The sequence below is a fragment of the Marmota flaviventris genome, chromosome 12 (genome assembly GCF_047511675.1).
Source record: "Marmota flaviventris isolate mMarFla1 chromosome 12, mMarFla1.hap1, whole genome shotgun sequence".
Lineage (NCBI taxonomy): Eukaryota > Metazoa > Chordata > Mammalia > Rodentia > Sciuridae > Marmota > Marmota flaviventris.
In genome coordinates, this window is record NC_092509.1 from 70,657,061 (window position 1) to 70,670,874 (window position 13,814).

The 13,814-nt window shown below is 49.5% G+C and overlaps 1 protein-coding gene across 1 annotated transcript; it reads left to right on the forward strand.

Moving 5' to 3' along the window:
• The first annotated feature begins 10,419 nt into the window (after window positions 1-10,419).
• Window positions 10,420-12,774, forward strand: Rd3 (RD3 regulator of GUCY2D). Its single transcript, XM_027934640.2, has 2 exons — window positions 10,420-10,715; window positions 12,483-12,774. The coding sequence occupies exons 1-2, from the start codon at window positions 10,420-10,422 to the stop codon at window positions 12,772-12,774; spliced, it is 588 nt and encodes a 195-aa protein (XP_027790441.1).
• Window positions 12,775-13,814: the final 1,040 nt, after the last annotated feature.

Here is a 13,814-nt window from a genome sequence, read left to right on the forward strand (position 1 = left end):
ATAACAAGCTTTAGCTCTGAGTCCTAATCCTGTCTCGGCTCCCGCTCATCTGCCAGATGTCCCTCTTGATCTTGGCTGACCCAGCACATAGGGAGGCTTGACTGGGAAGTGTGGGGAGGAGAGGAAAATGGGCTCACCCAGCCTCAACCAACTCCTGACATTGCGCTTACACAGAATGGGAGCCCCGACACCTTGATGATTCTAGCAACCTACCTAAAGGGAGATCAGAGCCCTCTCATTCCTTTGCTGTCTTCCTCCCAGAGTGGAAATGCCCTGGATCTCCGAGCCAGACCCCTAAGGAGGTGCAGGACAGTGGTGCAGAGCTCAGAGGTCGGGAGTCCTGTTACATTATTCAGATTGTTCTGGCCTTAGCTGGGCCTGCCTTGGAGGCCACCTAGGAACTATGGGTCGGAGGAAGTCAGCTCAGCTCCCCAAAACATGGGCATCCCTCACCCCCGCCGGTGATCCTCCTCTCAGTCTTTGAGACTGCCCTGTTGTGAAATGGTCAAGAGAAATGCATGATGCAGCTCGGGCCTCAAGGCCCCCTGTTTGCATGATGCAGAAGAAGGGAAGGCAGATGGCACCAGCTACAGGGTCAGCCCAAAGTGGCCTGCCACCTGGAGATGAAAATCTAGCCATGCAGGCAGGTGGGCAATCTGAGCCAGGGTCATCCACCATAGCTTCATTTCACAACCATGGCTGTGTTTTCTGCTTCATTTTTCGACACAATCAAATCTGATATGTCCAAAAGTCACTCTGTCACCTGGTACCCAATACAGCATCCCCTAAGAGCTATTGTAATGCAGCATAACGCCCATTACAGTTCCCTAGGGGTTCTCACAGGGCAGCATGCCTGTGTTTCAGTGTCACTTCATGTCCAGGAAGTGGGCACCTGTGGCCTATAGAATATTCTACCAGTGACACAATGTCTAGAGAGCAGAAAGAAAGGATGTGAGTAGGATGCAGGTAGAGAGCAGCAGGATGCTCTAGAAGGTTGTGAACTTGATCTTAAAATCCATATTTTATGTTCTATTGTTCTCTCTGCCCTGTACCAGAATAACCCCCTCCTATTGGAGGGAGTAGGTGGAGGGTGGGGGGAACCTCCATTCAAGAGTCATCCACCAGGTAACTGGAAACCTGTCAATAGCAGGTGGGCCGAGGGCTCCACAGAGGGACCCATGAGCATGGGCTTGCTGTCCCCTGCTTGCGTTTGCATTGCATCATTCGATGGCTGGGGGAGGAAGGGGCCCAGAATGCCATCTGGACACAGGCGCTCTCTCCCCACAGGTCTCAGGCATCTGTACTGGATCAGATGCTCCCTCATCAGATAATACTGTGGCAGGCAAAGAGGCTTAGGCAGGTCTCCACGGCAACCGCAGCTTGGGAGCTGGCCCTCCTCCAAGTTCAGCGGGGAGCAGTGGCTCCAGCCTCCTGGGACCCACACACTCTCCACAAACACCAGCCCGGCTGCATCTCTCCTCCAGGCAGTACTGTTTTCTCTAGAAAAACTTCTACGGGGGTACAAAGAGCAAAAAGCACAAGGAGGCAGCAGCAGCACAAGAGGAACAGAGAGTGGGGAGCCAGGAAAGATGTAGTCCACGCTGCCCGCCCCTGCCTGCCACCTCCACCCGCCACCCTTGGCTGACCGACTTTCTGGTTTTCCCTGAAAAGATCCAGACTCTCTTCTCCCAGACTTGGAAGCGGAAAGCAGGATCCCTGCTGAGAACCTGTACTTCCACAGAACCTCAGGAAACTTGGTAAGAGGGAGTTCCCCCAGGAGGCAGCGGCTTCCCCATTCACACCCCAGAACAGCCACAGCCTTAGGAGTGAAACCCCAGGCTGGGCTGCTCAGCCTCATGGGGGTGGCAGGTCGGGAGCCAAAGAGCAGGGTGCACCTGGACCCAGATGGCCACAGGTTAGCCCCTTCAGTCCCCACAGTTTCCAGGAAATGAGTGGACTGGTGCAGTATCCTTGGTCCCTGGTCTGGTCATTGCTTTATAAACTCAAAAGAAGTCAAAAATTTTGTCTGTTCTGGAATCAGGAAGCCTCTCTGGGAGAAGCCAGTTCTAGTATTCTCTCTTCTGCTTTTGTGGAGAGGAAAAGGAAGAGGAGATGAGACCCAAATCAGAGATCCTCTCATCAGTCTGAGCACCATGAATTTAGCAACTGTAATTTCAAGGTACCGAGTCAGGTCAAGGGATTTAGCAACAACCAAGATGTGTGGGTGATGTGTGAGCCTTAGTCTCCTTGAACATGGAGCAGCCTGTGAACCCGCAATAAGACTCCCAAGAGTGTGGGCCTGGACAGGTTAGTACAGGGTGGGGCTCCAGGCTGGTGTTTGGGCTTGAAAGGAAAGTCTGGCTGTGACTCTGGGATTAGGCTAATTTCTTGGGGATCAGCCCCTTCCAACTGTGGTCAGTTGCCCCCCGCCCTTGGTTGTACCTCTGCCTCTGCACAAGGACAGACTGCTACTCATTCATTCAGGAACTACGTATCAAGTACCTACAGTGCGCCAGCCCATTCAACACAGCTTTTGCCCCTGCAGAGGTCATAGCTGGGTGAAGAAGAGAAACTACAGCCCAAAACAGGGAGAACCATGTGTGTTATAGATGGAGCCATGATAGGCACCATGCCCAACACCAGTGGCTACGGAGACCCCTGCCACCTAAGTGGAGGCAGTCAGGGGCAGGCTGCAGGATGGTGTTGAACCTTAAGATGGATCTTGATTGATGAGCAAGTACTTGTCAGGTGGGCAGAGGATCCACAAATCAGGCTGAGTAGACCTACTTGGTGGTTCTTTATTGTATGATACTCAAGATAAATAAGTTTAATTTGCAGTCTATGAAGTTGTCCTTGGGCCTGGACAAAAACAGGACTGGGAGGAAGATTAGCCAGAAAGAGGAGTACTCACTCTCTATACCTACTGCAGGGCCTCCACTCCGACCCAGGGTCCAGCTTCAGCACAGCCAGCCTGCCTGCTCAGTGAGTCACCAGGGGCAGCCCTGTGTCCTGGCTTGCAGAAGCTCAGCTGTTAGAGCCCAATCTCAGAGGGAAATGAGCCAGGACTTGGCCCCTGGCTGCGGCTCTTTTTGGACTGAGAAATCAGCATTCCTGGGTCAAGGACTGCACACCTTTCAATGGTTGGCTGGACACTAGTGCAGGGCCTTGGAACTCTCTGGAGGCTGCGAACACTCTCCCCACTCCATCAGGGGGTCAGAGCTTTGCTGGAACATTGTTCTTGTCACTGAGCATCTCTGGTCCCCCTCAGCTGCTAACTACCTAGAACCTGAGACGACTCTTGCCCTTGAGGCAGGTTTTTCTGACATCTCTAACGAGTGGCAGCTGGTAGTCCTGTCTCCCAGTGAGCGATGGAAAAGTCATTATCCTCAGGGATACTCAGAAATAGGCTTAAGGGAAGGATAAGAGAGAGTACAGCGGATTGGAAGGTGTACTAAAGGGGAAAGGCAGGAGCAAGAGAGCAGAGAACCCAAGAGAAAGGCTGTGAGAGAGCGACACCTAGGGGCAGAGGTGGGACATGCAAGGCTTGTAGGGCTCTGGGTCAACAAAGGCTCCTTTACCAGAGCTTTCTGTCTCTTTCCTCTCCTTCTCCCTCTCCCCTCCCCCTCCCTCTCCTCTTACCTCTCCATTTCTCTCCCCCTCCCTTTCTCTTTGCACCAGGGATTGAACCCAGGGGCACCTGAACACTGAGCCACATCCCCAGCTCTTTTAATTTTTTTAATTTGAGAAAGGGGCTCACTAAATTGCTTAGGGCCTCACTAAGTTGCTGAGGCTGACTTTGAACTGATCATCCTTCTGCCCAGAACTTTCTCTAAGAACATGGGGGCTCCCCTCCTGCCATGCCAGGACAGAAGACAGACCTGGAGAAGTCAGAGTCAAGGTTGGGGTCAAGCTTGCACTCTCTTTGTATCTGGGACCCTTTGACTCGTCAGCAAAGTCTGAGAACACAGTCAGAAAAAATGTTTCTAAGTAAATTCAGTGAAGTCCATTGGTTTGCAAAGGAAACCTGCTCTATCAAAGTGCAGCTATTTAACAGTTGTGACGTGGTGATATGTGTGCTTCTCTATCAGCATGTAAACTAATAAAATCTAGACCAAGCGCAGTGGCACATGTCTGTAATCCTAGGAACCTGGGAGGCTGACACAGGAGGCTTGCAAATTCAAAGCCAGCCTCAGAAAGTTAGCAAGGCCCTGAGAAACTAGTGAGACCCTGTCTCAAATAAAAATGAAAAAGGGCTGGGAATGTGGCTCAGAGGCTAGGGGCTCCTTGGTTCAATCCCTGGTACCAAAAAAAAAAAAAAAATCTAGTGGCAGATCTAATAAATACTATGACTTCAACTAGCAAAAATCATGTGCACTAGTTCATGAATAACAGCTTTAAAGATCCAGGAACATAGCTGTGATCTTGACTAGACATAAAAAGCACAGGTGCCATTGATACTACTATGATCCGTAGTCCTCATTCATAACTGAAGCAAATACTATATTTTAGTTAAAGGTTAGTGGAAATAAAGATTCTTTTTTTTTTTTTTTTTGGCCACATGCAAGTTTATAATCTCTGAATTCTCCCAGGACCCCAGGGTAAGAATCCCTGCACTAAGCAACAATGATGACCACAGATTTGGGTGGACCAGCTTCTGGTTGGTTAAGAAAGCACTTATGCAGACGTTACCTGACTGATCTCACAGTAACTTCAATTAGGTACCTTGTTCTCTCTCTTTCAGAGCCATGAAGGTGACCTGGACACAGGCAGGGTATGCCAGGGAGGGCAAAGGCATAGGAGCTGAACTCAGGTCTTCTCTTCTAAAGCCTTCATGGCCTCCCCACCATCAGCCTGTTTCACCTGGACTGGCAATGGACCAAAGGCAGGGTAGGGGTATAGGCAGGCCACCAAGCATGAGTCTGAGATCAAAGGGAGTAAAGGTAATGAGCAGGAAGAAGGCTGGGGAAGGGACTAACCCTAAAGCCCCAGCCTTGGGAAAAGGAACTTGGGGAGAGGGAAGGCAAGACAGCTATCAGGGGTTGGTAGCAATCCTGTCCCTGGCTTAGCACCCAGATGGAGGAGGGAGACACAGCCCCATGGTTCTCACAGGGGACCACAAAGCTTGGAGGTGCCTTAACCCTCAGTCCCTGGCTGCCTTTCATTTCTCCTCCTCTCCCCTGGTGTCGTTGTTAGAGTGGGTCAGCATTCTCTCTGCTCTCTGCAGCTGTGAGGCCAGGACAAAGGCAGCGTGCCTTCCTGACCTCTCTCCAGACTCTCTGAATTCCTTAGCCATGAATCTACCTGGCTGTGTCCTAAAGATGACAGAGCCTGGTCACTGAACAGGATTACACTTTGCAAATCTTTTTGTACACTTTCCTTTGTGTCTCACAGGCACTCTGACGAGCAGACACACAGCTGTATTAACCCCATTTTATAAATGAGGAAACCAAGGCCTAGAGAGGTAATGAACTTGAACAAAATCATACATTAGTGCTCAGCAGGAGCTTTGGGGTCGGCCCTTGGATGCCCGCACTGCTGAAGCCCAGAAGTGTCCTGGGGTATGTGGGTGTCATCCCCTCCAGGAGCTTTGCAATCACTGGTCTGTTTGTTTTCCTCTTTCTCTTGAATGCACACTCCCCAGGAGCCCAGCACCCAGCACAGGGACAGGTACAGTACACACACACTGGCCCTAGGTTGCTGAGGCCAAAGTGTAGAGAACTCAGGCCTTGTGTTGCTGGGTTTCTATCTCCAGACCCCAAGCCTTCCCAGCACACCCACTGCCCATGGCCTTGATGACCAGGACCTCTTGGAGAAAGACACCCAGCAACCCACAAATGAATGAATATAGATGGGGGCAGAGGTGCTGAGAGGAAGCAAGCCCACCAGATAGAATTAGAGGGAAAGGTGCCTGCAAAAAGTCTGTGTTGAGCTAGATATTTTTCCAATGTTTAAATTTTGAATATGTGCAAGGGTTGGAAGAATAGCACAAGAGCCCTCAAAAACCTCCATAAGACAATTGTTTGTATTTTGCCTTAATTTCCCTATTTCTATGTGTGTGTACATATATGTCGCACTGTCTGAATGACTTGAATGTAGAATATTGTGGACACCCACGAACTCTGGCATCGATCCCATCCTAGCTTCCCCCTAAACCTGAATACCGTTTTTATACTTCAAAAAATTTAACAATCATCCCCCAGCATCCAATTCATGTTCAAGTTGCCCCCAGTGTTTTAAAAGGTGTCAATGTGCATATGTTTGAGGCAGACTCTAAATACCACTGGCTGAGGGGAAGCTGGCCTTCCTCACAGGAGGGTTCTGAGAGTGAGGGGCCCTTGAAGCTCACATGGAAAAGTTTGGCTATTCCATGGTGGTTCATCCAGAGCAAGGGAGAGGAAAACCCAAATTGTGCAAAGTCCAGGACAGGTCACTCTTGCCGTTCACAGACTACACACACCCTGGAATCAGTCTCAGCTGTGGATCAGGTCCTAAGAGGGCTGGGAAAAAGCAACCATCTCTGGAATCTGACTGTGTCCCTGCTCTGTGTCTTCCTCCCTCTCTCCCTCCCTTTGTCTCTCTCTCCCTGCTTTGCCCATAAGAACTTAATCAGACCTGCCTGAGAACCTCCTGTGGGAGCAGCTGGCACCAGGACAGAAATAGCTCCTGTCTCAGTAAAGCCTCTGCTGTGGCTGGAGTTGGAAAGTGTGGGGGGTGGGGAGGAGACAATGCAGAAAACTCTCCTCCCCTTCCCAGTGGTGAGACCCTCACCACTGGGCCTGAGAAGCTCAGAACCCACAGACCCTGCCCTTTGTCAAATTACCTGCCTCTAGAGACCAACTCTTTTTATTTGTTCCTTTTAGTTATACATGGTAGTAGAGCGCATTTTGACCTATCAAGCATACATGGAGTGTAACTTCCCATTCTTGTGGTTTCAAATGATGTGGAGTTACACTGGTCACGTATTCATATATGAACAGAGGAAAGTGCTGTCCGATTCATTCAACTGTTTTTCCTACTCCCACCCCCCTCCATTCTCTTCATTCCCCTTTAGAGACCAACTCTTTTCCCCAAGGAATAGGGACCCCCATGAGGTTGCACTTCAGACTCTGCCCTAGCTTTCTTCTGGAGTCTGGGGGTTCAGGAGATATGCCAATCCTAGGGTCACTTCACCTCCATATCAGGGATGAGAGGCTGAGATCTGGAATTCCTCACCAGACAGCTGCCACCTCTGTCCCCACAGAAGGAGCCATTGTGCAGGCACCTTCTGGCCTCTCAATCCCCCGAGAGTGATGACTCTTGGTTCGAAGAGCCCAGGCCTGAGGGTGGCAAAAATCTGCTGTTCACGAGGATGAGGATGGGCCTTGAGTGTGAAGGCTGGGGTGTCCCCGTGCATGTCTGCGAGGTCCCTTCTTGGTGTAGGAGGGAGCCAGGAGTGGGGGAGAGAAGAAGGGCAGGCTGCAGGCCAGGAGCCCTGAATTCTGGGGAGGCCAAGCATTCTCAGTGCGAATCTGTCCACGTCGTTAGGAAGGTAAATTTGACAAAGAAGGAAGCAGAACATGTCTTATTTAATACTTTGTTAACTTAATAGTATTTAGAATTAAATATAGACCATATATATATATATACATATAATTTTATGAGCTGAATAAATATACATGATATGGAATAATTATATAATTATTGGAGAAATAATCATATCATCTATTTATTTACAGTAATTTCATGATATAGTCTAATAAATATCTATAACTCCATATAACATTAGTTACAAATATACACATACTTACATATTATGTAAAAATATATCTATGGACATGTGATGATGGTAGGTGAGCCTCCATTTGGCTCCCCCTTGCAGAGATGTCGGGTGGGTGTCTTGCTCAGCCCCCACTGCACTGACCAGGCCTTCAGTGGCCTTGGTGTGGTGTTCTGGGATCAATTTGTCATGGAGGCAAATAATTGTCTTTGGTGCCTCTCCTTCCTTCAGCCACATTTTTCTCAGCCCCAGAAAGACCCTCTGTTACCATTCTACTCTCTTGCTGCCTCCTTTTATCTCAAATGCAAAGCCACACTTAGAAGAAAGCCAGGCCTCTAAGGAGGGCAGTTTGTGACCCAAAGATAAGTTCCTCAAAAGTGGGCTTTAGGAATGGTAAGAAATTTGGTGGAGGGAAGAACCCCCCCCCAGGTAGATTTGTAACCCAGCTGTGTAACACACTTGAACACACATGTGCTCACATGCATGTGTGTGTGTGTGCACACACATGTTATAGTTTGGACAGTTGTTATAGTTTGGATCTGGAATGTTCCTCCAAGGGCTGCTGTGTTGAGGACTTGGTCCCCAGCCGGTGGGGCTATTAGGAGGTTGCAGAAACTTTAGTACCTAGTTTGAGGAAGTAGGTTCCCCTGGGAGTGTGTTTTGAAGGGTATATCTTGTCTCCAGACCCTTCCTCTCACTCTCTCTTGGCTTCCTGGCTGCCATGAGGTAAACAACTTCGTTCTACCACACCCTTCCACCGTGATGTTTTGCCTCAAAACACCTGTTGCCCAGAAACAACAGAGCCAGGCGACCTGAAGACTAAAACCTCTAAACTCTGAGCCAAAAGGAATATTTCCTCCTTTAAGAGGATTTTCTTAGGCATTTTGTCATAGCGACTGAAAACTAACACACACACACACACACACACACACATACACAAAACCATATAATTATGCAAAATTTTTGTATAATAGATTATTGGAGAAATAATACCATCTATTTACAATAATTTCATATTTATATATGTTCATGAGGTACTTATTGTGGGCCAGACCCTGTGCTGGATGTTGGTAGGATGATGCACAGACAGGTTTTCTTGCTCAGTCTGCAGAGGGACCAGGGCCCACAGGCAGTCACAGAGTGCTGTGACTGAGCACTGATGGCTCGGCACAGAGCAGCCTGGCAGCAGAGACAACAGGCACTAGCTCTGAGTCATGGGACGCAGGAAACTCTCCTGAAGGAAGCAAAGTGTAAGCTAAGAGCTAAGGTGGCATTTGTTCAAGAATTGAAAGTATTTACTTAGTGTGATTCTAAGTTTAGACCCTTGAAAGCGCTCATGACCACTCTGTCAAGACTGAGTTCCTCAAATCTCTTTTCTCTGCATCTGGAAGGCCTGGGCAGGAGGAGGATGGGTCATTCATGGAGGGAGGAAGATGTAGACAGGGGAGGTGGAGCACCCTGAAGACCAGCTTTAGACTTTAGCTCAGGATGGCACGTCCCTTCTTTGTTGTCAGAGACACAACTCACTTCTGACGGACAATGGTGTGAGGCAGACATAGCAGTTCATTCACTTATTACTTAATTTATTTATCCATCTATCTAGTTGGTCTGTCCTTCACAAAATCTGCACTGAGCAGGGACCTGTGAGAGTATGATGATAAATTAAGGTCCCTGCTCTCATTCCTGATGTCCTGCTCAGCTAGTCCTTGTACCGTGGCTGGATCCTCCACTTGGGCCGCCTTCAGCCCACTTGTCTGAAGCCGGCACTCACCCTTCTGGTTGCTCTTGTCCATAACAAGATTTGCCTGACTGTTCTCATCACTTAGAACCACCCCTCCCCCATCAATACTGACTCTGCTTTGCCAATCATGGGTTCCTGGTTTCATTGATGTTTTCGTTTTTATTCATCAAGTCTTGAATCTCCTGGAGAACAGAGTCCCTCTGCACTCTCATGTTGTATCCCCCCACAGATGGGTCCATAGGGCTTAATGAATGTTTGCTGAATGAATGAATGAATGAATATAGTGGGTAAGCCAGGTTTTAGCAGGATAATGTCAACCCTATACAGTTCTAGGTGTCCAAACACTAGGCTGGAGGCATTTGGAAACAGTGTTTTCCTGTTTGGTTGGACAGGACATAAGTATCTGTTCTAAGTGTGTGTGTGCTTGTGTATTTATGCATTTCCCCCTTTCAATCAGAGGGATAAAATTGTGTTCAGCCATGTACAGTGTGTTTCCTGCTTGGAGCTGTGGGGATTCAGGAAGCAGTTTCTCTGGGCCCAATCCTTTTTTTTTTTTTTTGGTGCTGGGGATTGAACCCAGGGCCTTGTGCCTGCAAGGTAAGCACTCTACCAACTGAGCTCTATCCCCAGCCCCCAGAATGCTTTTTAAGAATCCTTATAACCATGAGTGAGTATATGACTTCTATGTGGTGCTTATTGTATATCACATTTATTCACAACCACTTCTCACCACAGCCTTGTCTTGTCTTACAGAATTAGAAATGAGTGCTCACAGAGGTTAAGCCAGCTACCCAAGTGTGCTCAGCTGTGAGGGCTAGGCTCAGTTCTCCTCCCTACCCCTTGGTCTCCTGGATTCTCCCCCTGACAGAGGGGCCCAGGGAAGACACACTCCCATTCTGTCTCAGCAGGGCCTGGAGGGGCCATGTCTCTCATCCCGTGGTTCCGATGGAATGAGCCCCCACCCCGGCTGTCATCCAGGAGCCCTGCTGAGATGGTGCTGGAGACGCTCATGATGGAGCTGGTGGGGCAGATGCGAGAGGCTGAGAGGCAGCAACGGGAGCGGAGCAACTCCGTCAGGAAGATCTGCACCGGTGTGGACTACAGCTGGCTGGCCAGCACACCCCGGTCTACCTACGACCTCAGCCCAGGGGAGCGGCTGCAACTGGAGGATGTCTGTGCCAAGATCCACCCATCCTACTGTGGGCCTGCCATCCTCAGGTAATCCATGGCATAGGGACAGGGACCAGCTATTGGGCTGCAGCTCCAGGCAGGGCCCTGAGGCCACCAGGACTAGACCCAGGGGTCCTGGATGACACTGTTAATCTGTCAGAAGGAGCAAGGCAGGAAGAGGAAGCTGAGAGACAGCATGGAGCAGCAGGTTGGGGCATGGGCTTCAGTGAGAGGCAGAGGCAGCTCTTAGGGGCATTTGAGTTTTGGTGAGTGAGGACTCTCTGTTCTTCCTGCCAGGATTATTAGTATCCTGGATTTCAACAGCTGGCTTCTCCTTTTTCATCATTTTATGATCATTATTACTTTCTTAGAGGAGTTTTCCCAGACAATCTCCAAAATTACTGTCTTCATCATCCTATTTCACACCAGTCTGCCTAAGGTGTGAAGGTGACTGTGAGTGTGTGTGATGGGTTCGGAGTCCTGGGGCACTGAACATTTAGAGCTTGGATACAACAATATTCCTGAATATAAATGTAACCTCCCTGAAGTGGTGACCCACAGGGTCCTGTCTCAGATTGGCGAAGTCAAAGAAGCACATAGTCAGTCCAACAGCCAAAAATAATTTCAAAATAACTCAATTTCTTTTATCTGTATTTCTCTTTGTAAAGGAATACAAAACAACAATAAAACATGTAAAAATTCCCCTGACTCCTCAAATCTCCCCTTACCCATCTCTTTAGCCAATGTAAGCATCTATGGTACACGTTTCCATTTAAAATTCCTCTTTAGAATGCCTTCTCCAGCCCTATCCTGGCTCCTTTTGTAGTCTTTTTACCTTTATCCAGGCTGAGAATCCTAGCCACTCCCCCCATTTTTCTGATTTTGTACCATGGAAACTCCCCCAATAGACCTACTCCAGAAGCACCTGGGGACAGGGGTGGGATGCTGATGGGGGGACTCAGTTGCAAATCAAGCCTCCTAAGTGAAGGAAAGACTGGGAACACTCACAAGGTAATGAGATAATGACTGTCCTGATACCTTTCCCATCTCACATCATTGCTAAGAAGTTGCAAAGTCCTGACTCTCAATATGGGGGAGGAAACCAGGTATTCAATGGACTCACTAACATTGATTCTTGAGCGCTAAGCAAAGACATTCTAAGAAATGGAAACAGCTTGGGAAAACACCCAGGGACCCAGGTGCAACCCAGGCCTGTGGGAACCCCATAGGATCCTTCCTGGCTGTAACGCAGGGTCATCTGGGGGAAGTAACAGGAGGAGCCCTACGTGAACGGCCATCTAGCTCCCCCTTATCCAGAAGGTGACAGAGAAGCTGTGGGAGGCAGTTTATGTCACCATTACAGGCAGTGACATAATCAGATACTCACTTCAAAGATCACATAGGGTAGTGTGTGGAGAAGAAAAGGGAGAGGGTTAACCCAGAAAGTCTTTCACAGTAAAATTGCCACGGCAGTGGGCTCCCCAGAATACTTGGGCATTGACCACCTTAGATTAGTGTCGGGATCTTTACATACTTGGGCACATGAAACCTCTCTGGTAGGTAGGAAAGCCCTCTACACCCCGTTTACAGATGAGGATGCAGAGGCTCAGGGAGGCCAGAAGTGGCAGAACTAGGGTTTGAACTCAGGATGGGCTGGGGGAATAGGGAGGCGGGGTGATTGCTGTTTGATTTCAGTTGCAGGTGAAATGGACTAAAGGGGAATTGACCTCAGGGAGACACAGCGGCTCCTCAGGGTTTAGAGGCCCGCCACGTGCCACCCCGCAAGGGTCCCAAGGCGCCCCCTCTTTTGTCCAGGTTCCGACAGCTGCTGGCGGAGCAGGAGCCCGAAGTGCAGGAGGTGTCCGGGCTCTTCCGCTCGGTGCTGCAGGAGGTCCTGGAGAGGATGAAGCAGGAGGAGGAGGCCCACAAGCTGACGCGCCAGTGGAGCCTGCGACCCCGGGGCAGCCTGGGCACATTCAAGAGCCGCGCGCGCATCTCGCCCTTCGCCAGCGACATCCGGACCATCTCGGAGGACGTGGAGCGCGACGCGCCGCGGCCGTCCCGCACCTGGAGCATGCCTGAGTTTCGGGCACCCAAGGCCGACTGACCTCGGCCACGCCCCTGTTCAAAGCCGAGACACCTGCAGGAGGGCATGATAGGCCGGTGACCTGGTCGTCGGTCCTGGAACCTCTCCCCCAAACCCTGATGAAGAGATCAGAGGCGGCCCTATCCCAAGATGCTGCTGTAAAATGGAACGACCTCTCCCCATCTCACCCTTTTCTGACCTTGGGACCAAGTCAGGAGAGTCAGGGCGTGAAGCTGCTGAAGCAGGCGGCCCCACCCCCATCCCACCCCCACAGAGTCTCAAGGTCTTGATAGAGAGACCCAAGTCCCATCTCCATTTCCTACAATGAGTTGCCCTATCTTTTTTTTTTTTTTTTTTTGCAAGATATCACCCCAAGTTTAGGAATATCCTTCATTCCCTTCCTTGGTAATGATAAGCGATTTGTGGAATAGTGTCCATTCTCTGTTCCTGATCTCATCCCTCGGGGGTGGGTCACAGCCTCGTGGGTGGGCAGAGCCGGCAGATGCAACAGACCACTGCATCCACTCTTGTCAGCTAGTGAGTAAGGAAGCTGGAACTCAGACTGGGACAGATTCTTCTGTCTTAAAGTGCAGCCAGGTCTACATAGGCAGTCAGATTGTTCCTGAAGTCTCTGCCCCTGAGTCCCTGAACCCTGGGCTATAATGGGACATCCTAGGGGCGCATCTCCATTCCTGTGGTCTGATCAATACCTCCCCTGTGTTGGGGGAAAGTGTCCCTAACTACCAGTGCATGCTTAGAAAATGCAAGTGGATCTTATTAATAATCTAAATAAAATGCCAGAAGGAAGTGAAACAATAGGGAGTGAATTCATATATTTCCTGACCAAGCTCAGTGGAAATCCACCCCCCTTCCTTTTATTTTGGAGACAGCCACTTTACCCAGGCTGGTCTTGAACTCATAGGCCCAGTGCTCCTCCTGCCTCAGCCTCAAAAAAAAAAAAAAAAAAAAAAATCTTTTTTAAATGATCAGGTTTTGGATTTTCACTCAAATCTGAACAGAAAATCATTGGATGGTGGAACCCTCTCATTCAGTGCTATAAA